Source organism: Quercus robur, chromosome 2, assembly GCF_932294415.1.
Source record: "Quercus robur chromosome 2, dhQueRobu3.1, whole genome shotgun sequence".
NCBI lineage: Eukaryota > Viridiplantae > Streptophyta > Magnoliopsida > Fagales > Fagaceae > Quercus > Quercus robur.
The window spans coordinates 11,662,376-11,685,491 of NC_065535.1; the positions used below are offsets into that span (position 1 = coordinate 11,662,376).

At 35.3% G+C, this 23,116-nt stretch overlaps 3 protein-coding genes and 1 non-coding gene across 5 annotated transcripts; 2 read left to right on the top strand and 2 right to left on the bottom strand.

Annotated features, from left to right (window-relative positions):
• Positions 1 to 3,776: 3,776 nt before the first annotated feature.
• On the top strand, positions 3,777 to 10,739 carry LOC126712365 (zinc finger CCCH domain-containing protein 6). Its single transcript, XM_050411668.1, has 4 exons — positions 3,777 to 4,189; positions 9,015 to 9,224; positions 9,382 to 9,506; positions 9,597 to 10,739. The coding sequence occupies exons 1-4, from the start codon at positions 4,130 to 4,132 to the stop codon at positions 10,531 to 10,533; spliced, it is 1,332 nt and encodes a 443-aa protein (XP_050267625.1). The 5' UTR covers positions 3,777 to 4,129; the 3' UTR covers positions 10,534 to 10,739.
• Positions 10,740 to 11,996: 1,257 nt separating this feature from the next.
• Positions 11,997 to 12,069, bottom strand: TRNAF-GAA (transfer RNA phenylalanine (anticodon GAA)). Its single transcript has one exon. It is a non-coding gene; the product is annotated as a tRNA-Phe (tRNA).
• LOC126712366 (uncharacterized) lies at positions 12,006 to 16,758 on the top strand. 2 transcript variants are annotated; one of them, XM_050411670.1, is made up of 3 exons: positions 12,006 to 12,625; positions 16,505 to 16,580; positions 16,680 to 16,758. In XM_050411670.1, exons 1-2 carry the CDS (start codon positions 12,269 to 12,271, stop codon positions 16,532 to 16,534), a joined length of 387 nt encoding a protein of 128 aa, XP_050267627.1. In that variant the 5' UTR covers positions 12,006 to 12,268; the 3' UTR covers positions 16,535 to 16,580; positions 16,680 to 16,758. The 2 variants fall into 2 exon arrangements, with proteins under 2 accessions (XP_050267627.1, XP_050267626.1); XM_050411669.1 differs by having other exon boundaries at positions 12,008 to 12,625; positions 16,505 to 16,758.
• A 1,674-nt stretch (positions 16,759 to 18,432) lies between these two features.
• On the bottom strand, positions 18,433 to 23,023 carry LOC126712367 (uncharacterized). The gene is made up of 7 exons (XM_050411671.1): positions 22,800 to 23,023; positions 21,348 to 21,968; positions 20,723 to 20,910; positions 19,731 to 19,969; positions 19,449 to 19,648; positions 18,816 to 18,941; positions 18,433 to 18,709 (listed from the first exon to the last, which is right to left on the bottom strand). The coding sequence occupies exons 1-7, from the start codon at positions 22,953 to 22,955 to the stop codon at positions 18,611 to 18,613; spliced, it is 1,629 nt and encodes a 542-aa protein (XP_050267628.1). The 5' UTR covers positions 22,956 to 23,023; the 3' UTR covers positions 18,433 to 18,610.
• Between the last annotated feature and the right edge of the window lie 93 nt (positions 23,024 to 23,116).

The window sequence follows — 23,116 nt, forward strand, 5'->3', positions numbered from 1 at the left end:
GATGGGGCAAGAAAAATCCATGCGGGGCGGGGGCGAAGATCTCATCCTTCGGCCCCGCCCCGCCCCATTGCCATCCCTAGTGACGGATAGTCCAAAAATAATGTAAGAGTTCTCTATGAAGTGTACTTAGCGGAAACCGAAGTCCTGCCTTCAGCATCTGCTCATACACTTCGACACCTTCTACCCCTTTGTAATAACACTTCTCCGACACATATGGTAGATGGATGAGAATGTTGTTTGGAATTTGGAAGTTTGCTCTAAAAGTGCTGAAATGTCTCTCCTTGATGATGGATCTGAATTTATGCACCGTCCACTTTGGTAGCATGATGAACTCCCTAAGTCCATCAGCACCAACGACGGATCCCAATGCTTGATCCCCGTCGTCATCAGAAGAACCTTCTTCAACCATCTCCATATCCTCATTTGCTGAGGATGAAGAAGAGGCAGATGGACTCCTATCTTTGCCGGGACTCTCTTGGTCTTTATGACCGGACGGGTATACCTCCTCGTATTCCATCCCGTCACGAACCACTGACTGGTTACTTGACGCACTAGACATTGCCTACAATTGACGATGAAACCTAAGATTGACGGTTCTAAAAGTACTGACGGGTGTGTAGGTCTAACAGAAATATAAGCACAAAATGCAACTTGAAAAAATGAAAATAAGTACTCACCACACTTAGTAAATGGTAGTTGACGGTTGAGTAATCGACGGATACGAATTCTCGATGGAGTGCTCTAACAAGGTTGACGACTTCGCTCTGACAACGATTTTTGGCTGAAAATAGTAGAAATGAAGGGAGAGAGGTGTGTTAGATATATGAGAGATGCACGGAAGACGAAGCGGCGCTTCGATCCGATACACCATCCAATCAAAGTGTGACACGTGGCATGCCTCATAAATGTTGACAACTTGTCAGCACACATCCACAGATTGTACCCCTTGAGGAACCGTCAACTTCATAAATCTTCAGCCGTCAACATGATCAATTTGGAAACGTCAACTTTGTAAATTTTCAACCGTCATCATGAACAATCCTTGATCGTCATCCCCAATTATATTTAACCGTCACCCTAATGGTTCGACCACTTAAAAATCATGACGGACCATAGGGTGAAGGGGGCAACTGAAGGGGTAAGAAATCACGCAACATTGGGCCTGACGGATTCGGACTCATGGGCTGACATTAAGGAAGGGCCCAGGGCTTAGCATCACTTGAAATACTTGGTGTACACGTTTGAAATCCGAGGGGATCCTAGGGAAATCAGAATGTCCGCACAAGGATAATTCTAGAAGATCCGCCTTAATGAAAAACCCACTCTACAACGAAATGTTTGTCCATCACGTTTGGGATTGCTCAAAGTAGAGTCCCATAAGGAAAAGACTTCTAGTTCAAGGAAGAGAAGTCGACTTTCTTCTACTATAAAAGTTTCAATACCCTCGCGAATCAAGGTACGCATAATTTATCCACTCTAACACTCTAGAGTTGAGAACAATTCTAACTTGACTGTCGGAGGGTATTTGGTCGACACCACACCGGTGCCCACGGTGAGATCACTTTTTTCTTCTTGCAGGTTGTTAGCTTAAGCGAGCGTAGATCGTGTAGCTCACTGGTGATATTACGGCATCATCACTTATGATCCTTACCTTTGTGTGTGTGTGTGTATCGTCTTTTGGATGTTAAACTGTATTTGTCAAATGGTTTCAATTAACCTATGTCGTCAGGAGTCTTATAACAAAGTGGAATAACATGCTTTCCTTTATGAGGAAAATTTGAGTTCAAATCTCTTATCCTCCATTGTTATTAGGATTGTGCATATAATAGATTAGATGAGTTGAGGGAAAAATTAGCAATAAGATATTGGTGAATTGAAAAAGTTTCAAATCGTTTCCGACCACCAACCTCTAAAAGTGGCGAGTTGATTGAAAATTTGGACAGTTTTGAGTCTTTTGACTTGGTGGATTGAACGAGTTAAGTAGGTTAATTTTAATTATATGTTGTATATTCAAATTTAAATTTAATTTTACTATTTATGAATAAAAAATTAAAGAAGTTATATTTTTTTCTAGATCATACAAACCATTGAAAGAAATTATATAAAGTAACGTACCATCTCATAGAACAGTGCCACAGGTCTCATACTTTGACAACTTTTTAACTTTTTTTAAAATAAAAAATAAAAAATAAAAGAGCTATAAGTATCTATTCATGTTATTATGTATACTTACAAATATATTGAGAAATAATTAATCATTTTTCATATTAACATGTCAAAGTCATAAAATTGACAAAGAAAATAAAAAATTAAATTTGATAAGAGATTAAGACTAAATAACTATCGAATTACTGGGAAAGAAAAGTCAAGCAATGTTATTTTTGGTTTTCCATCAAGAATGTGCGTAGGCAAAGTTTTTTTTTTTTTTTTTTGTTTGCAAATTTTATTTTTAATATTGGTTTGGAAATAAGATAGCGTTTAATTTTGTATCATGCATTTAACATAAAAGTTACAAAAAATTATATTTTGTAACTAGCCTCATCACACGTGCTTTGCACATGCGATGAGTTTTTTTTTTTTTGGTTGGTGAGACTCATGAAAGTGTAAAAAAAAAAAAATACAAAGTGGACTGATAAGTTTTTTTTTTTCAAAATTTTTTTTGGATAAGTTTGTTTAAAAAATATGAATTAGTAGAAGAGTATCATACTTTATAGGCGTTTTAAATAGAGTTAGAGATATATTTTTACCAAATTGTTTTAAAGTTTTGTTCCTATTAAAAGTAAGGTTTATAGATATTTATGAACTATATAAAAATTCATTCCTAATAAATAGTATAGATAAATGCTATTCAAATAAGTTATTTTTTTTCTTAAAAAAGCTATTCTCAACCACTCCACACTTTTGAAATATTTTAAACATTATGGGTTGAATTAAAAAAAATGAAATTGCTGGATTAATTAGAAATTATCCCTCGGAGGCTACAACCTACAAGTCTACAATCATTTTTGAATTTAAAATGTAATTTATTATTACTTTAAATTAGTCCATAACACGTGGCGAGAAGAGGCTGCTGCCACACACGACCCAGTGGCTGTAGTGTGTTGACTGCATCTTAGCTTTACCTTCTGTCAGTTACGGTCCTATCATGGTTCTTTCTACTCAACCCAAAAAAAAAAAAAAAAAAAAAAAAAAAAACTGTGGTCAGAAATCTGACCCAAAGTCTTCTTAAAAACCCAAAATTAACACTCAAAACCCACTCTCATTTTCAGCGCGTGACCCTCACCAAAACTCCACTGCTTCCCACCCAAAATCTCACGCTCACAGTGTATTATTGACCATATGCTTCTGCTTATGAGGTGTGAGAGACAAAAATCAGAGTTCAAGTTTTAAAGAGAAATTTTTATGTATATATATACTTAAGGTCTGTTTGGAATTAACTTATTTTGTTGAAAATGAAATTTTTTTTACTGAAAATACTATAGATAAAGGTAAAAGTTAACTAAAATAGTATAATAAGACCCATAAATAATACCAAAAAATATAATGAAATTCATAAATAGTAGAAAAAAATTAAATAGTAAAATAAATTCACTTTTAATTTTTGCTAAACGCACTCTAAAACTAGGTTAAATTAGGTTATAATAGAATTTTTATTTTGTATAAAAAACAAAACCTACGATCTTTTATTTAAAAAAACAAAAAAAAAACCCACGCTCTTCGTAACCGCGTGACCCATCACAAAACTTAAACACTTTATAAAGAGAAAAAAAAAAACAGGGATACATACAAAAGAGCGAAAGCCAAAGCAGAGGATCTAGGGTTTTTTTCTTCATATATTTTCCATGGAGTAAGTTCGATTCAGTCTCTCTGTGTGTGTCTCTGCGATTCGATCTTTGTTTAAATTTCCATACAAAATTAGGGTTTCTGATGAGGAGGAAGTGGTTAAATCTGAGAGAGACTGAAGAGTAAATTACTATAAATTTTGCATTTTTTTTTTTTTTTTTTTTTTTTTTTTTTTTTTTGTGATTTTGGGGGTTTTTAACTCTCTCAGCTCTGTGATCGAATTCGAACCCAAATTTTGGAACTTTCAAAAAAAAGAAGTTTTTGGATATTATTGGGTCTGTAAAATATGCGGGGATTGCACAAATCGAAAAGGGTTTCTTGGGCTTCAGATGTAAACCTTTGTCAGGTAAAGAAAAAATGAGAAAAAAAGTACAATTGCATTTTCAGTAAACCAAGTTTAAAATCAAATGACCTAATCATTGTTTAATTAACGTTAAATATTGTCTAATTTAAATCCAACATTACGTTATCTGAACTGTAATTGTTAATGTAATTACTTTGATTTCTTCATTGCCGTTATTTGATCTATTAAGACTTATTTGCCATTGTTTGATTTGTCTGGTTCACTGGTCCTTTTGTTGTGTAAAGCATGTGGATTAGTGTTTTTGATAATATTTCATTGGGTTTGAGGGTTTTTGTTTTTACATACTTGCCTTGCATTCATTGTGTTTGGCAGTTGAAGAAATGAGTATCAATGAGAGTGTACATTAGTTCAAGCATCAAAATTTTTTTTTGTATTTTTTTGTATTGAAGCTTAATGCAGAAGCAATTTGAAATGCCAAACCAAGAGGAAATTTGTTTCAAATGATAATGCAAACAGATATTTTTGAAACCTGAATGCTGAAAATGAATTTCAATCATTTCCATAATTATGTGGTATTTTTGAGTGACTTGCTGAAACTATAGATCAATATAGGAAGTTGAGCTAAAGAGATCAACAAAAATTTGGTATTGGAGAATGGGGATTAATGTTTGGAGTACACAGTTCTGCTGAGAGATACATTTCTAGTTTTTTGAATTTTTGTTTTTGATAGATTATCTACGTTCTAGATTCATGATAAGTAATGTTAAAACCTCTTTTGGCAACATAAGACACCATGGTTCAAGGTTGTCCCCTTTTCAATCTCCCTTTTCCTCTAACCTTAATACTGCAAATGTAGAATCTGGGAAAGCTTTAATTAAGGATAAACTTTGGATCATTGAAAAGCCTACCTAATTTAAATTAAGTTTGATTAGCTTGACACCAAGCTCATTTGGTCTCATGGTTGCTAACATGAATCATATCTGGAGGGTGATGGTTGCTCAATTAATGGAAGGAGAAACTTGTTTTGTGGGATGAATGCCTCAGATAGTTGTATATAACAATTATGAGCAGTTTGTAAACTAAAATCTGATTATATGTGAAACAAGACAGAAAACACATTAAAGTATACAGAGTTATGCTGTGAAACTATTGCAGGAAACATTTTTGAAGGTGGTGGCAGTTTCTTATCCTGTACTAGCTCTCAAAGTTGAGAATATGAATTACTTTATGTGTTTATGAATGCTAAAAACATAGCTTAAGATGGTAGGTGTTCAAAAAAAAATTTCATGCCTTTTGAAACTGCAATGAGCATATTTGATGGATAATTGGCCAAACAGTTGAAATAGCATGGCCATCTTCCATGCTAAGTTGTGATTGGGGGAGTTCTTTCTTCTTTAATATAAGTTGAATATGCTACACTAGCAAAAATGCAGAGAAGAGTGTGAATTGGGTGGTGAAAACATTATATGATATTCTGTTATTCTATGGTGAATATCACTTTAGGTAGAGCTTAGTGGCAGAAAATGTATTGTGAAATTGACCCTAGGTGATTTTTGGAAGAATGGCCTTGTGCGTGAATCGGAATTCCCGCAAATAAACTTTATGAAATTGCATTGCTTCTCTCTAGATCAATTTCTAGGATTTTCAGAAAAACTACCACAGGAAGGTTGTCTTGCTTACATTTAAATGAACTCATTTTGTAAATGGACATAAATTTTCTCCAAACTGGTTTGGACCTCCCATCCACCACATGTCAATTGAAATGACCAAGTATGTACTTCAATCACACGATCAATTTAATAGTCATATGACATGTTTAAGTGACTTAATGAATCATGTGATTAAAAAACTTGTATGGTCATGTGAATTGTCATGTAATGGATTGGAGGAGATTCCTTTAAACTGTTTTGGATGAAAAACTGCCCTTTGTGACTTGTGAATATGAAGAAAGGGAAGTATGTTTCACATTGAAATGGTACCTCAATTAATAATCATGAAATTTGAATTAGAAGGGACTGTAATAAGTGAAATACATATCATAGGACAAAGTTTGACTAAAAAATTTGGTTGTAGCATAAGGCTACAACCAATAATAGGAAGATGACATGTGTCCTTGTCATGATTGTATATAATCACTTAAATGTGGTTCGGTAAGTGAACACGTGTCACAATGTCACATTCATATTGTTTGTTGTAGCCTCAGGCTTCAACCAAGTTTGAAGCCAAACTTTGTCCAACTTTCTCTTCTTTTTGGGTAATTGTCTGGTGGAGTTTTCAAAAGTATCTTAAGAATGTATAAACTAGCCATATTTCATGGTCAAGTACTAAGAACCTTTAGAATGGGGTTAGTGGAAAAAAAAGATTAGAAGAATTTGTAACACTGCTTGATCTCTAGATGTTTATAGGCTTTAGGCTCCTTTTGAACTGGGAGCATCTCCTTTATTTAGACCTAATGATCTGTATCAGTTCACTCTTTCCATAAGGTGCTAGTTAACAATAGTTTTCCCACATATTGTAATTGTTGTGTGTGTTGGTTGCATGCAATCTTACACATGTTCTGTTATGTAAATGTTTCAGACCCATTAAAGAGAGTTTATAAGCTGACCATCATGGTGTTTGTGTGGATTTTTATTTTTTTCTGGGTATATGTCACTGTGTTTGTGTGGAATTGTGGCTGCATTAGTAGTTTGAAATGCAACCTATATGCGTGTAATAGATGATGGCATTTAGACAAAATGTCTAGTTTCTATTTGTTGAGGTACCTAGTCATGGCAGTTGCTTTGCGACTTTTACCCATTGATCTTGAATACCCATGTTCTTTAGTGGATGCCTTTTGTTTGAGACGTTGGTTTCAATTGGCCTTTTGACAAGAGTTCTAAAATAATCAGGTAAGAACCTAGGCTTGAATTTCCATGTGATTGTTCTTCTTTCATTTACCCCATAATCATATCTTTTTGTCAAATTCTTTTTTCATTGGACATGCATCACAATATATTTTATTCTTTTGTGGGGGTGGGGGGTTAGTAGATGGTTAATTGTCCCATGATGAGATTTACTTCTATGAAGTACTTTTAAGGGTCTCTTTTTTGTTTTAAGTGATGTATTTATGATTGTTTTTCCTATTTGCCAGTTTACAGCCACCTTTTAAAAAAGTATATATATATATATATTAGAAAATTTAAGAATATGTATGTATGTGTATGAATGTTAAACGTTGTAGAATCAGTGGATCTATTATTCCTTTAGTTCTGTAGCTGCAAAAGTTTAAATGTGTCCATGCTGATGCATTAGTATGGAGTGGTGCAACTTAACAGTGTTTTCTTATTCCCTTCTAAAATTGTATTTTTCTTTCTTTTGAAAAGGAGACTTACCCAAGACTTCAGTCGCTTCCAACATGCGAGGGCCAATATGCTATGATAATTTCTGCATACTCATGGCTAGGGCATGCAAAAGAACCAGACTGAAATGTGACTGAAGTCCTTGGTTGGCCAGCCATTTAGATGAATATGCCTTTCCACAGTTTCTGACCTACGATGCATCCTTACTGGATATCAGTAGTTGTCCACAATTCTAGTAAGTCCAGCATGACTATCCAGAGGTTCAGGGTCAGATCAGAGGCTTTATAGACAGCTCTGGCATCAGATTCAGTAAGATGAAATATTTTCCAGTTGCTAAAAGATGATTATCCCTTGCCAATTAGAAAAGTTTTGCTACAATATTAGTGGCAATGCCAATGACTCAGAAAGAGCCCCAAATTTAATGGTTACCAGAGTTTTTAAGTGAATCCTGTCTCAGCATGTCTATGATTCATGGGAACATTCATCCTTTCTTACCTGGTGGAAATGACCAAATGATGATAAACATTTCCTTGATTACCCAGTGGAACTGACCCAATGGTCAAATACATTTTCTTTATATTTTCTGTTGAGGAGTAGAGGATTTTGAAGTTGGTTTGGTTTGGCTCCTATGCTTGCCGAATGTTAAATTTGAACAATGGTGGAAGGAGTTTGGATTTTGGTCATTTGCTTTCCCAGTGGCAAAGGGACTGAAAATTATGGCAAATTAGACACCATGAAATGTTACCTCCAGAAACTATGGGGATTCAATAGATATTTTATAAATCAATTTCCTGGATGTTTGAGTAAAAAGATTGCCTATAGTTCCCTGCAATGCTTAAGATCAAGCTGATCCCTAAAATGTCCAGTCCTGTAGTAGTCTCAAATTATACTTTTTATTATTTTAAAAAACGTGGCCTTGCCCAGTTACTGTTGACATACAAACCGTTGTCTTGTTTTTGAGGAGGTTATTGTTCTGTTTTTTCCTTCTTCAGGGCTAAGTTCATGGGGTAAATGGAGTTTTGTTTCAAAACAAGTAGTTCATAATTGGTTATGGATAGCAATCAGTGTGCTATATTAGTCCATATAGTGACATCATGAATGGTTTTAGGTCAAATGTACTGGAATTGAGATAGGCAATAGTCCTCGGAACAATCTGTGTTAGACAGGGTCAAGATGCACATGGTACAGATGAAGTGAAGTCAGTTTATGCATATATGGTCTTGGTAGAGCTGCTTTGAAATCTTTTTTTCCCCCTCTAGGTAGTCCTTGATTTTTTAATTTATTTTTTGTTTCACATGTATATATTCTTTTGGTTTTAAATTTGAAGTCAGATATAAATTCGAAACAAGGTTAGGGAAAAAGCGCTTCTGAAATTTCTGTACTGAAGTATGCTTACACTGTTATTTCACCGTGTGCCAAAGCTTTAGTTGCTTGACAGATTTAGTTAAATTTAATAAGGATTATGCATTTAATGATATCATTTGTTTTGTTGTATGATCCTATCTGTAATGATATTCTCCCTTAAACAGGTTAAGCTGTTCCTATCTGAGGAATCACCTTCACAAGTTGGGTTGGGCGGTCAAGATCACCTCCAAGCAAAGACATCTTTGCTATTGCATTCAACTGGTTTAGGGTCTGATGATAATCTGCCTCCTGGCTTTGAAGGAGCTCATCCTGCTAACCATTGGCAGATTAAGTTGTCCCAAATTCCTATAATCAAATGGAGATGTCCGCCTCAGGTAAATCAGAGTTTGGGAAGTTTTTATTTTGACCATTTTCCTTATTTTTAAAACTGAATTATGCCCCTGAAAATCTGATATGAAAGCTTCACCTTTAAGTCATTACTTTGCTTTTATAATTTTTTTTTTTTTTTTTGGTTATATTTAATTTCAACAGTTTGTGCTGAATGTCGCTTGGCAAGTGGTTGCTGGGGAAGAAAGTGAAGAGACCGAGGTTCAAAATCAGAGGGAGATGAGAGTACTTGAAGCTGTTTATCCACGCCCCTCTGCCATTCCTCCAAAGTCTGATATTTTTCTTCCCTTGTAAAGCTTTTGCTCTTGTAATACTGATACTCTTCCTTGAACTTAACAGTTTTTCTTGTCTCCATGCAGCCCTACTGTTTCAGTGGATGCAGTAGACTTGGGTCATGACGACGGGCAGACTCTTTTGATACCGATTACTCCTGTTGAAGATGAAGACATGGCAGTAGATTCACCACCTGTTTCCACAACACCATTTAGTCTTCCTGTAAGCCAACAGCTACTAATGTTGGCTCCCGGAATTCCATCTGCATCCCAATGTAGTTTACCCATCATTACAAATCCTCCTAACCAGAAGCCATCTACTGGAATGGCTGTTGTAGCAGAACCTGATGTTGTAGCAGCAGCATCTGCCACCTTTAATGCAATCATGAAGAGCAATGAGCATGGAAACATGATTGACCAGGATTTGCTTATTAAACTGCTAAACAACCCAAAAATGATTGAGAAATTGGTTACAGATTATGGAACAGCCACGAACTCAACAAAGCCAAGGTCACCTCCCATGGCTTCATTAGATCAACCTCCTGTTCACATTGATAGGGCAGTGACCAGTACACCATCATCAGTTACTGTATCAAGCACACCTTTCTACCATCAGCCAAATGGGGCTGGAGTGGGACCTCCTAATCTCCGACTTCCTTCACCAGCAGCCATTCCAGTTTCCTCTTCACTCTCCGTTGGAGCTCCTCCAGCAAAGGACATGAATTACTACAAGAGCTTGATTCAACAACATGGAGGAGAAAGACAAGAGACTCTTCCACAATATGGTAACCGAAACAGTCACCAAGCAAGTGCAAATCAGGAATTAGCAAATAACCAGAAACCAAGAGATCTGAGACCTAAAATAATGAAGCCTTGCATATACTTTAATAGTTCAAGGGGATGTCGTCATGGAGCCAACTGTTCATATCAGCATGATGCATCATTCCAGCAACGCGGTAGTAGTAGCGTGCAGGAAGTGCAAAGTGCAAAGAGAATGAAATTGGATAGGGAGATCAGCAGTTAGTCTCAGTCTCACCTCACTCCTGAAATTGTACATTTTCCCCGATGGAGGCCTGTTGCAGCTCCATATTTTAGTTTTCTTTTTGGATTGGTTTTATCAACAGAGTATTTCAACTTTTAACATTTTACTCTCTTTCTTGCTTGAAACATTAAAGATTTTAATTCTGGTGAGAGCTTTGATATGACAGTTAAATGGCGGATATTAGTTAATGCGAAAGCAGTTTTCTACACGTTGTGCCGAATTATCATATACTATAGCAGTAGATTAGCAAAAGAATTATCAACAAGAGCAACATTCTTTTCAGATAACAATATTAATTGGGCTCATATAGTATTCAAATGATCTAAACAATTATTTTTTTATCAGATGAATGAGTCATCCCAAGGGGATAAAGAATTAGAATGAAAGATGATATGATTTATTAACTATGAAAAATATGTTGGAAACCTCCCATGGAAAGATTATAGTTTTCAAACCTGAACCATTTAAAGAACTGTACAAAGGAGAGGTTTAAGATTTTTAAGGTCGGACTGTGAGGGTGTCATAATTAATATAATAATTATTTTAAATATAAATAAAATTGAAAATTTAACCAAAATAGTCCAAATAAATATAAAAATCTATGTATTTTTCCTATCATAACTTTCACAAGATAAAAAAAAATAAAAATAAAAAAAATAAATATTCAGTTTTTTTTTTTTAAAGTATGATAGTCCTAAATTTTTAACCCATTATTATATCTAGGATATTTTTTCCTAACCAAGGAGTCTCTTGTTCCGGTGGGAGGACAGACCAATAAAGCAAATAAAGAAAAGTAAAGAGTATTAATATAAAATGAAGGTGCTCAACTTCCAAGAATGCGTTAGCACTTGGCAGCACCTCCTCCACGCAAAGTGCTTCAAAGTTGGCATTTTGCAGTTCAAAACTTCTCTTTACTTCTTTCTTTGAAAGTTTCAGATGCCAACTTTGAATTTCTATTCTAACTTCTTTCATTTTCTCTATCTGAACTTTCACACTGATTTTGAGTCCCAGTGCCCAGAAAAAAGAGAGGAAAAAAGGGGTGGACCACGAGAGCGTAAGCCCCGTTCAGTTAGTCCACAGTGGGACCATGTGAATAACTGTGTAATATTGGCCAAATTACTTCGGCGGGAATTCATGGGCTCCACACGTGTCTCAGCCCCTCGCACTAAGCGAATGAATTCACAGTCCCGAAGTGTAACTCGTTTCCAAGTCTGCATCTCTGCAGAAAGAGGCCCGGGGACTTTCCTGGGCCTGGCGATGCATAATGCAAAGCTAACGGCCCAATCACATCGTCTCGTGGTGCTGGTGTTGGCTTCTTTGCAAGAGTAAGTTTTATAAATCTTTGCAATTCTCTTTAAGTTTTCGATGTGGGACTAAAAAGTTCAAAAAAAAAAAAAAAAAAAAACCAACTATAGCCAAAAAAATTAAAAAAAGCATAAAACCGTTGCGGTGAGCGTGGATCGAACACGCGACCTTCAGATCTTCAGTCTGACGCTCTCCCAACTGAGCTATCCCCGCGCCGTGACAAAAGAGGCCGAAATGTTTTACTTCACAGTGAATATTTGCAACAAAGTTCTATTCGGTCAGTTTTCTTCTTCTCAACAAAACCATTTACAACTTTACAAGTTACAACATACAGAGTACAGAGCCGTTTTTCGCTAAGAATCTTACTTTCAAGAAAATCTTGAGGAGGGGAGAGTGTGAGTGTTGAGTAAGAATGCTGAAGTTCCTATCAAGAGTTCGGATCGAGTTCAATGCCTTGGACCCACGCACAGCCTCGTGCATGGAATTCTTGGCACAGTGCAACGCTCCCAAGGCCAAAGAGTCCAACCCTGCTTGCCAAATCCAAGTCAAACGCAGAACCGACGACCACCCTCCTCAAATCACCGTCACTTTCGTCAACGGAGTCGAAGAGGTTTACGACGCCACATCCACACCGGCCCAGACCATAAGGACTATGATTCTCGATAAGGGTCAGTCCCTCGAGACCGAGCAAATGTTCCGTGAAGCTGGTGAGACTTGGCCTGTTTTTATCCCCGAAGAGGAGCTCCGCCAGCACGCGCCTGGCACCAAGGTGCGTAATTGTGTTTTCCGATTAATGGGTTGTGTTTCGTTTCTGGGTTTTTGATGTGGGTTTTGGTTGAGGCATTTCGTCGAATACTTGGTGTGCGTTACTTTTATTTGTTAAATAATCGCAAACCCGTATCTGTTTGTGTGTGGTAGACTAAAATACATTTAGCTCAAAGTGATTACGAAGTCGTAAGTTTCATCATTCTAATAAGAAGGTAATAAAAATGCGTGCTATTACCTGATCCCAAATGGTTTGGAAAGTACAGCTTACAGAAACTGTAGACACATTTATATTATATATCATGTTGAATTAGTATTATTGATCACTTGTTTCCATAGGAATGACTGATCAATTTTGCATGAACTGGTCCTGTCTGACCTGAGTATCTGTTATAATTTTATGAGAAGCCGTTGCTTGAGTATTAGGATGTATTGGCATATCAGTTGAGTAGTGATAAATGTGGAGGTACCAAAATCTTAGTTGTTCTAATAACCATAAGATCTCTAGGATTTTTCAAACTCACTTTCTGAACTCCCCACTAATTGAGCTACTACAGGTATATACAAAACATTAGTCAAAAGATAAAACGAATCAAATCTATATGCAGGCTAGTTTTCTAAAAAACTATAATAACGGAAATATACTCTATGTCCCTGAAATAAATTGTGCAAGTTTGAATGAGAAGCTCGCAGATTTTTATGTAATAGAGGTCCTTTTTTTTGTTCTTTTTGATGTATTCTCCTTGTACGCAAAATCATTTTCTTTCTTTTTCTAGATAGCCAAAAGTAGGCAATATAGAGAATTGTGAAAGTGTGCGACTAAGCTGATGAAATAAGGCAAGGATCATAAGGTTCTACCCACAGTGGCGGATGATCAGAATAGAAAATTGTAGGATAATTGAAGTTGAAAAATGATTAAACATATAATAAGAAAGTGGAAAACTTGGCAGAATATTTAGAATAGAAAAAAGCAACTGAAATGTGTGTGGATTGTGGTATAGATCAAACAGCCATAAGAAACCAAAAACCCAGTAAACCTAAGCATATAAGCAAAATGTAATGCTTAGCACATTACAACACTTTTGGAATATCCATCCACTTTTAAGATTAATCTCCATCATCTTTAACACTTCCTCAGCTTGCCAAGTACAGCAATGTTCTAATGGATACTAAGAAGTAAGAACATTTAATTATGACATACTTGTTGCTATCCCTATTTAGTGCCATCTTATGACTTAAATCCTATAACCACATGGTCTATATATTATGAAGTAAATTATACTTATGATGTCAAAAGAACTTCTAGATTGAGTAAAATAGAGCATATATCAGGGATAGTTAGGTTCTTTTAGCGTCAAATCATTTCCTTATAATAGAATAAATCAAAAGAACAGCTTGAATATCATTTCATTTGTTTTTATTAATTTTCTAATTCAATCACAATAATAATTCCAACTATTTCTTCATTTACTTTTTCCTAGTCCAATCTTGTTATTAACCTAATGTAGAAGCAGAATCCTCCTAAGTAGTTCATTGAAGAAAATGTCCTATCTAAAAATAACATAAAAAGACCACTGTTTAAACAAAAAAATAAAATAAAAATGGCACTCGCTAATCGTACACTGCTTTGCTGAATTTGGGTAGCAGTGTAGAACCCAATCTCTGGCCTACGCATATTAATGACTTCTGCATCTTAGAACAACCTTATGCAGCATATTATAGTATGAAGAGCAAGCATGATTTTTATGCAACACCAAGCCATGGGCCATGGACCTTCTTAACCATGCTTTTTGTTCATGGACCTACAAGAGAAGAATTATTGGTTTATACATACAAACTAAAATATCATTGGCTGCATATGTCATTTTCAAAGTATCAGATACCTATTGCTTGATTGGTAGAATTGTGCCACATTAAAACACCACTAAGTTGCAACAAAGTACAATAAAAAAGGTGATTTATTAGTTTCATCAAGATAAGGTTTTGTCAGTAAAGAGAGCTAGTAATTGTTTTATGCTTGGTTTACCATTAATTCTATAGGCTGTGTTGAGATGCTTGCTTAATTTTTAGTTTTATACTTTATGGTTTTTTATGAAGAGGATGATCTTAAATGGCCAGGGACTTCCTGGCATCTCTAAATGGGATTTCTATCTTTTTATTTATTTTTTCACTGATATCAAAACTTCCTTAGGAATTCGAACCTTATATTTCCCTTTATCTCTTGATTGCCCATTATTTCCTTATACCGTCCAATAGCAATAAAGAATATAAGGGATTGATCAAACATTGATGTTCAAAAGTTCCAATTGATCTTTAAAATAAAATTTCTTGGCGGTTGTACAATGGCCAGGGACTGATGCCTGCTTTTACATGGAAAAAACAAATAATTTTCTCTTAGTAGGGAAAATTTGCGTATTAATTTGTTTAACTAAACCTCTAAATACCCATGGGTGACATTTGTTTCCTTTACATCATTCAGTAATTCAGTAATTTACTATTGGATCAATCAAACTATAGAATTGAAGACTTTTAATTAATCTGCTGATAATCTTTCTAGGCAGATGTAACTAATACTAAGATTGATTCATATCAGAATAATCTTTCAAAGTCTGTTATTGTTACTAAGATAACAGAAAAGTATAAGTTTCTTTCATCTAATGGTATGTGATATACCATTCAGTTTGGCTCAGGCATTTTTTCAAATGATGGGTTGGACTCTCTTCACATGCAATGCCCTGAAAGTCTTAGCTAAATGTCATCCCTCCTTAAATCGTGGCTGAAAAAACCACCTAAAGTATTTAACATGTGGTGGGGTGTGTACCGCGTCAATCCTCTTAAGTAGAACTCTAGCATTTTGAGGATGTATTGTGGCTCTCATGAACCATGCCTTAACTAGGGTTTTGGACATGCAACTCCCAAATTGCAGAACATAATTATAATTGACATTAAATTCAAACACAACTTTCTGTTTTTCCAACTCCTTCCTTCCTCTTTAACCTAGATAGAAGTTTACCCAGGATACAGGCAGGAAAAGACATGCAATCAGCTAAACCTCTCACCTAATGCAATATTTAAAAAGCACAGCACCAACTATTTGTAGGATACTTAGATTTGATTGACATCACAGACATGTGAGGACATGATGATCATCAGCAACAGTTTCGGACATTTTCCAGAAGAATCCATATGCAGAGCAATGAGGGTATTATTCATTTTTGACATAACAACCCATACATGGTTGTTATTCTCCTAATCCATTTTACTAGCTGTTGTCCTCTTGCATGCAAATGAACACTGCATATAAAAACATACATGTTTGTCAAACTAAATTAAAAAAGATACACATATCTAACCAAGTCCTCACATCAAATGATTGCAATCTTTTTATTTATCATATCTTCTGATGATTGTAGAAATTATTTAATCCTCTACAAGATCCTTTGATGATTATAGAAATTATGTAATCCTCTACAAGTTGCTATTAGAATCTTTTGTGGATGTTAGGAATTAGAATCACCATTAACTGAAGGCTATGGGCTGTGTTGGATGCTTATTGAATGGCAAAACCATAATCCCATGAATAAGCAGAAAATGCATACTACTATGTTGGAGATATCATGGTCTATATGCTGCTTTGTTGTGTGGTTATGTGAATTCTGATTGGTGGTTCTGTGGCCTCTTGCATCTGCAGCACATGTATAGCTTTAGATAGCATAGGGTAGACCTTTGTTTCTCTTGTTGCTGTGTGCATGTTGTGTTTGTGGGTAAGTGAGAATTCTCATTTGGTAATTCATGAGACTGGATGCTGTTTCTGCTCATGGCTTGCAAGAACATTAATGATTAGTTATATGTTCTAATGCTACAAATGTCCCCTTTCTTTCAGCCGAGGAAAGCAGAAGAGAAGAAGCAATAAATGTATCTTATCTGATATACATATAAGCTTGGGATCATTATGGATGGTGGGTAGTCAGATTTTGCTTCACAGAACATTTCATTTTTGGAAAGAAAATGCCATGTCAGACATGATGTTGAACTATTCTTTTGGTTTGTGCTGCTAGCATGTTTGTTCTGCTTCACCATGGATGCATCGGGTGAATCACTGTGATTTAATTGAATCCTCGCTGTATGAGTTGTGGATGTTTGGAAGTCTTTTTGCTCCTTCGATTCATCCTCTTATGGTCATAAAAGAAAGAGTTGTGTGCATAATTAGGGCACGGTATGGGCACATTAAAAGTTCTTCCTTGAAAAATGCCTATACTAGATAACAAAGAAAAGCTAGTCTGCATTTCCCATCCATCAATTTGAATTTATATATTGACACAAGATAGCGAAGGACCAATACTTTTCCTTCGGGATGGCTTGCAATATTAAGCTGGTTCTCCCAATCAATGGTTTTTGTAATAAAATTGCTTTTTTAGATATTGTAATGTTTAAAAAAATAAAAAATTATTTAAAGCCTTGATATTGTAATGTTAGTTGCAAGTTCTTCATTTAAAAAAAAAAAATTGTTGGTTTTAGCCAAAAAAAAAGAAAGAAAAATGCCAGCTTTAACATCTTTGAAAATGTAATCTCTTCCATATATGCTACTTTGGCATAGCCTTCCCAAGTATCAACCAAGCAAGGAATTTGCATCTCTTACGGTTGAGTTGAGAGGAAGTTTTTATTTTGACTCCCTAGTCCCTTCTACTTTTGCGTAATAGGTAAAATATTTCTTTACAAAAGGGATAAAATTCTAGTACCCCGGCACTATATAGAATAGTACAGTTGTTACTGTATTTTCCCCCCCTGATTGTTTGGTGGTTGTTCCTGATAGTAGTGAGTGTCTTTGAACGTGTTATATTGTTGTTGGTTTTCAAGGTCTAAATTAATTCTTACGACCCCCTCAAAAAAAAAAATTCTTATGAATAAGTTTTGTTGCTGGTATCTTTCGAGAAATTATTCACTCTACCTGAGGACCATATCAATAATGTATAGTATTCCTCTTACTCAAGAATATTGTGCCATGTGTAATGGTTTGTTGAGTCAAATCCTAATCAGTAACCCAATCATACATTTAAAAAAAAAATTCTTATAATTGCGATGGTGACTAGGATTTGACTCAATAAATTGTCACACATGGCACAATTTTATTGAATGGAAAGACCACTAGATATTGTTGATGTGGTCCTTCCAGTAGAGTGAATAAGTTGTCACTCATAACATAATAATATTGAGTAAGTAGACTATTAGGTATTGCTAACGTGGTGGTTGTCCTAGAAGGGTAAATAATTTCTCAGCGTCTCTCATGCCAAAAATATGTTCCCCCCCCCCCCCCCCCCCCCCCCCCCCCCTCCTCAAATACAAGAAATTTGCATTGGAATTGAATCAGTTGATACAAGTTGATGGCCATACTGAATAAGAGTCGAAATATCTGCCTTAGACAGATCTTTAAGCCTGAACTGAGACCTACATTTATCACGGCCAATTTGAGTCCTATTTAGAGTATGCAATATGAACTACCCTATGCAAATGAGCCCATCTTAATGGCATTTTTTTCTCTCGTAATAAAAGGCTGAAGATGAAATCATGAGTTCAAAAACGGTGTGAACTTGCCAATATCATCTACCCTCTTTCACAAAGAGTACTACGTGGTTTCTTGGTTGTTATTGTTAGCCATTTCTACTCTGTACCACGGAGCTACCTTGGTCTTCCAACATGATAAATAATAGCTATTTGTTTCCAAAAATTCTATTTAGCTATACAATGCCAATTGATATAAGCACAATACAGCACGGTTGCAGCGGTAGACTATGTATCGAGAAGATTGCCATATGTAGAAAAGCTTCAAATTTTTGGTCACTTTTACGCCTCTGTAGTTTTCTTTACAGCAACTTCCCAGCCTAACAAGACTCTCAAAGAGTCATTTGCATAATTTACACTTTCTAAATACTACTACATCTGAGCAGCAAAAGTATAATATGCATTTGTACTATCTTAAATCTATACAGTCTTAACGATCTTCTCGCCGAACTGCGTTGGGATCAGAGATCATGTCCATCATCATCTTTTCAGGCGATTCATCCCAACTTCCAAATGTTTTCAAGTCAACCTGCAAGAGGAGTGAATAAACATAAGATTTATGTCATCTATACCTAAATTTCAAATGCAAAATTCAAAAGCATACAAGATGCCTTAATCTGATCTAGGCAGATTACCTTTCGTCTTTGCACTGTGAAAAGCTCCTCTCTCTTCTTGTATGAACTCTGCACTTCCTTAGCTGCTTTCCCACCTAATCCCCAAACTTCAATTTCCGAAATCAAAGCTTCAACAGGTAGGAACCCCTGAAATACATTAATTGACCATTTGTAAATACATGGTGAAGCTTTGACGGGGGTATAAGATGGTCTTGCCAATGCATAGATTGCATAGTATTGGAGACCACATTTCTTAATGAATTCCAATGTAACCTTTATAATATGCATGATGGATACTTTTAGTTTTATCTCATAAGTCAAGAAAGAAAATATCAGATCAGAAATCAAAACTAATTACATTAAGTAGTCTATTTTCTTGAAACATCAATTCGAGTTGATTTTTTTTTTTGGGGGGGGGGGGGGGGGGGGAACAGTATTTAAGTCAGACATAGTGTAAATAATGTAAATGACATATGAAAAACTAAAACAATTCTTCATATATATATTATTTTATTTTATTATTATTAAAATGTGAGAAATAACAGACAAAACTTGACAATTTTAGATCCAGAGCTTTTTCTGTAATAACTTAAAAACCAGCATTTGAATCCATTGATAAATTGGTCTCAAAACTTTCAAACCTTACAATTGTACCTGATCTGGGAAGAGGGAACCAGGTTGGTAAGTTTTGTCAGTGGCATGATGGCGAATAGTAACTCTAGCAAAATCTTCATCGACAAAGACTCTCTCATTTCCCATAGTTCCTCCAAATGCAATTCCGACAGGCTTATGTTGTCGTTCATATACTTTACCAGTAGGATGCAAGTGGCTATACACAAAGTTCTTTTCTTTCCCTGTCAATGATTACATATGTCATTGGACTTGCTCAATTTTTCTAGCTAAATACTAGAAAGGAAATGGACCTATGTTATATACCAGCAGACGGAAACACATGGAAGACAGGACTTATAGCATATAGACTTCCTGAGCTTCCATAGAACAGATCCTTATTTTCAAAACCATTCTCTGTAAGTGCACCAATGATCCATTTTTTAACATTGGTGCTACCCCCATGAGCATCTTCTTTACTTGCAGACACCAACATTAGCAATGGACCTTTGTATCCTCCAATATTAGACCAGAATCTATTTAAGCCTCTCCCGTGAAGGGATGACCTACAAAGTCATAGAAAATAACGGCTAGTCAAGCAATTTTACATATGCATTTGTGTCCAAAAAAGTACGAAGTAAGATATCCTAGTCAACTTAACAATTTTATCATCACCCATTTGAAATGAAGTTCATAAAAGAAAACAATAAGATTATTTTCAAACCACATGATGCCTGCATTCCAAACATATAGGTTTCTAAAATAGAATAGACAATTTTCTGTGAAAGTTGTAGCCACAAAATGAAGAATGCATGAATATGATATTGAAATATGCATCATCAACAATAAATGTTGTATCCAATGCAAAAGGCTTCCATTATGTGGGGCATCATAAGCAATAATGATCGAAATTTAAGAAGCCACTGCTAAAACTCTATTCTAAATTTAAACTTGGTTGTCAGCATAACTAGGCTGGTGGCTGTTTGCTGTTGCCAGCCACATATTCCTACGATAAGCAAAAAATAAAAAAGTGAAGTCCTATAAGGATGAAACTAACAAAAAATTTCATGTATCTATCAATTCCAATTTCAATTGGACAGAACTCTGCATATTTGACAGAATCTGGAAGCTAAATGGTAGACGACGTATCACCTCAGGCAACAGTCAACTAAAATTTTTAAAAGAAATTTAATTTCTCATATGGAACATCCACCCGTTTTTAAAGAATCTAATGACCATCAACAGTGTCAAGCAGGAACTAGCACAAGATATAATAGAATAGTTTAATCAATAAAAGATCAACGTTTAAGATGACAAACTGATAAAGAAGTTTTCCATCCATTCCATCACCATCGCTTGGAAAGCATAATTGCAAGATCTCTTCACTTATGGCACTTCTCAATGTGAGGGAAATTGCCCATGCCCTTCCACAGGTTAAAAGATTAGAATTGCATGACTTCGTTGAGGACATATTTCCTAGTGATGAACTCGAAGATGTCGATTCATCCTGAAAGAAAAACCATTGGTACAAAGATTCCTTTCAACCAAATGAAATATATATTTTTCCATAATCATCATGCTGAAGAAAGCTTGCTAATATAATGAATTTTTCCTTTAAATTTTTTTTGGTAATTGTGTAAACTGCTTGATTGAATTGACGTCTCACAACAAATTAAATATTGGGCAGTATTTATGAAGGTTGAAGAGGATTATTAAAAAGAATGAAAGTGACAGTCACAATATCATATAATATGTGAAAGCATAAAGCTGTTACCCATTAGTTTAGCTACAAAGTTCACATTGTTCATGTACATGCATAGTAAGCAAATCATCATATAAGCAATGCTACTGCTGATAGATGCAAGACAATGTGATGATGAAATTTGGATGACATGGAATCATAAAGTTCAATGATTTTCAGATTCAAAGAAAGCAATTTAATACCTCTGAAATGAGAACGTTTTGAAGTCTTGCATGGACAAATTGTGTAAAGCAATCTGGGAGGCTCGGCATTGCTTTAAAGGCCCATGTAAGAAACTTTCCCATGGGAAGTTCAACTTCCAAGACTGAGACATCACAATCCCACGCATTCAAGTCACTGGCAACTTCAGCACATGATGTGACTGCTGATAATACAAGATGACTAACATCCGGGAGACAAAGATTTTCTTTTCCTTTTGCTTTCGAATTTCTCAAAGTTCTATAATCCCACAACATAGTCCAACACATCCAAAGAAGCATAGTAACATCGTTGGCCAAAAGCGAACCGCTTATCTTACAATCAACATCATCAGATTCAAACTCCATCTTCAAAGGAAGACCTGCTTTTGTCACTGTTGCAGCATACAGTCTGAACAATGTATTAAATGACATTGATGCTGACATTCTTCCACAGCACTTATTATAACCTCTCACAAACTCAACCCAATTTAGTCCCCCTTTTTGGGTAACAAGAAAGAGGTCAACGATGGATGAACCCAGATTTTCCAATAACAAAGGAAATGAACTGGGCATCTTGGTGGGTGCTTCACATACTGGGCTTTTATAATTTATGTGGAAACATTGCTGTAACACGCAGATTTTATTTGTTAGAACGTAAAATTTATGTTTGAAATATAAAACAAGTACTAAGTCTCACCTACTAATTAACACACACACATATTAACTAACAAAATGCACATCAGTACTTTGCACTAACCCAAATTATCTGCTTGGTTGCTGTGTGAATATATCATTTTGGCATTCATTGTTGATAATTAATTACCATTTGTCCAAAAGCTTAAGATGTTTGAAAATGGAGAATTTAATGGAATTTTAAAATGGGATGTAGAGCGGAAACAGAATTCATTTAAACCTTAAGTTGTCAGAAGATGGTAAATTTAATGGGATTTTAACTTCGGAGGAAGAGTTCAAACCCAGATCATTTGCTCTGATCCCCTGATAAATTATCACTTGTCACAATAACTTAAGCAATTTGCAAACGATAAATTTAATCATTTAACCATTATTCTACGATTTGAGTTAATATATATATATATATATATAGAATTGAGTTCAAATTACACCACCAAATAACTTGTTATGAATTCATATTTTAAAAATCTCATTGTTGGATTACATGTACTGGACGATATTAACATGTATGCCAATTAGATATTATTTACTATTCAATTCATAAACTCATATTTTATGCATTATTTTAAACTATAAAAACTTGAATTTAAATAATTAATTGATGACATTACAATTGATCTTTTTTTACAATTTTGAAATTTTGCAAGCATTAAAAATAATAATATATATTTATATGATTGAGGCATACGATATGGAAATGAATTGAAAAAATGGGGTTTCTGGTAATTTTAAAAATAAAAAAATTGGGTTATTGAATGGTACCTGGAGAGCATTGAGAGGAAGTGCATTAGATTGAGGATCTGCAAGCTTGGAAAAAGCTTTCTTCAGCATAGGAAGAGCTCCCGTAGAAGCTGCTATGGATTCCAACTCTCGTTGTTCACTCGATACCTTCTGCTCAGTCGAACTCGACGCTCCCATTTTCGCTCTCCAATTTTCCTTTCTGATCTCCACCGTTTTGGACGATGTCGGTTGTTCAGTTAATCTTTTTTTCGTGTCAAGTTGGGTTATATAAGTTGGTTTTTTTTGTTGGGTTTGGCATTTCATGGGCCGAACCTGGGTTCTAATTTGGTTTTCAACCC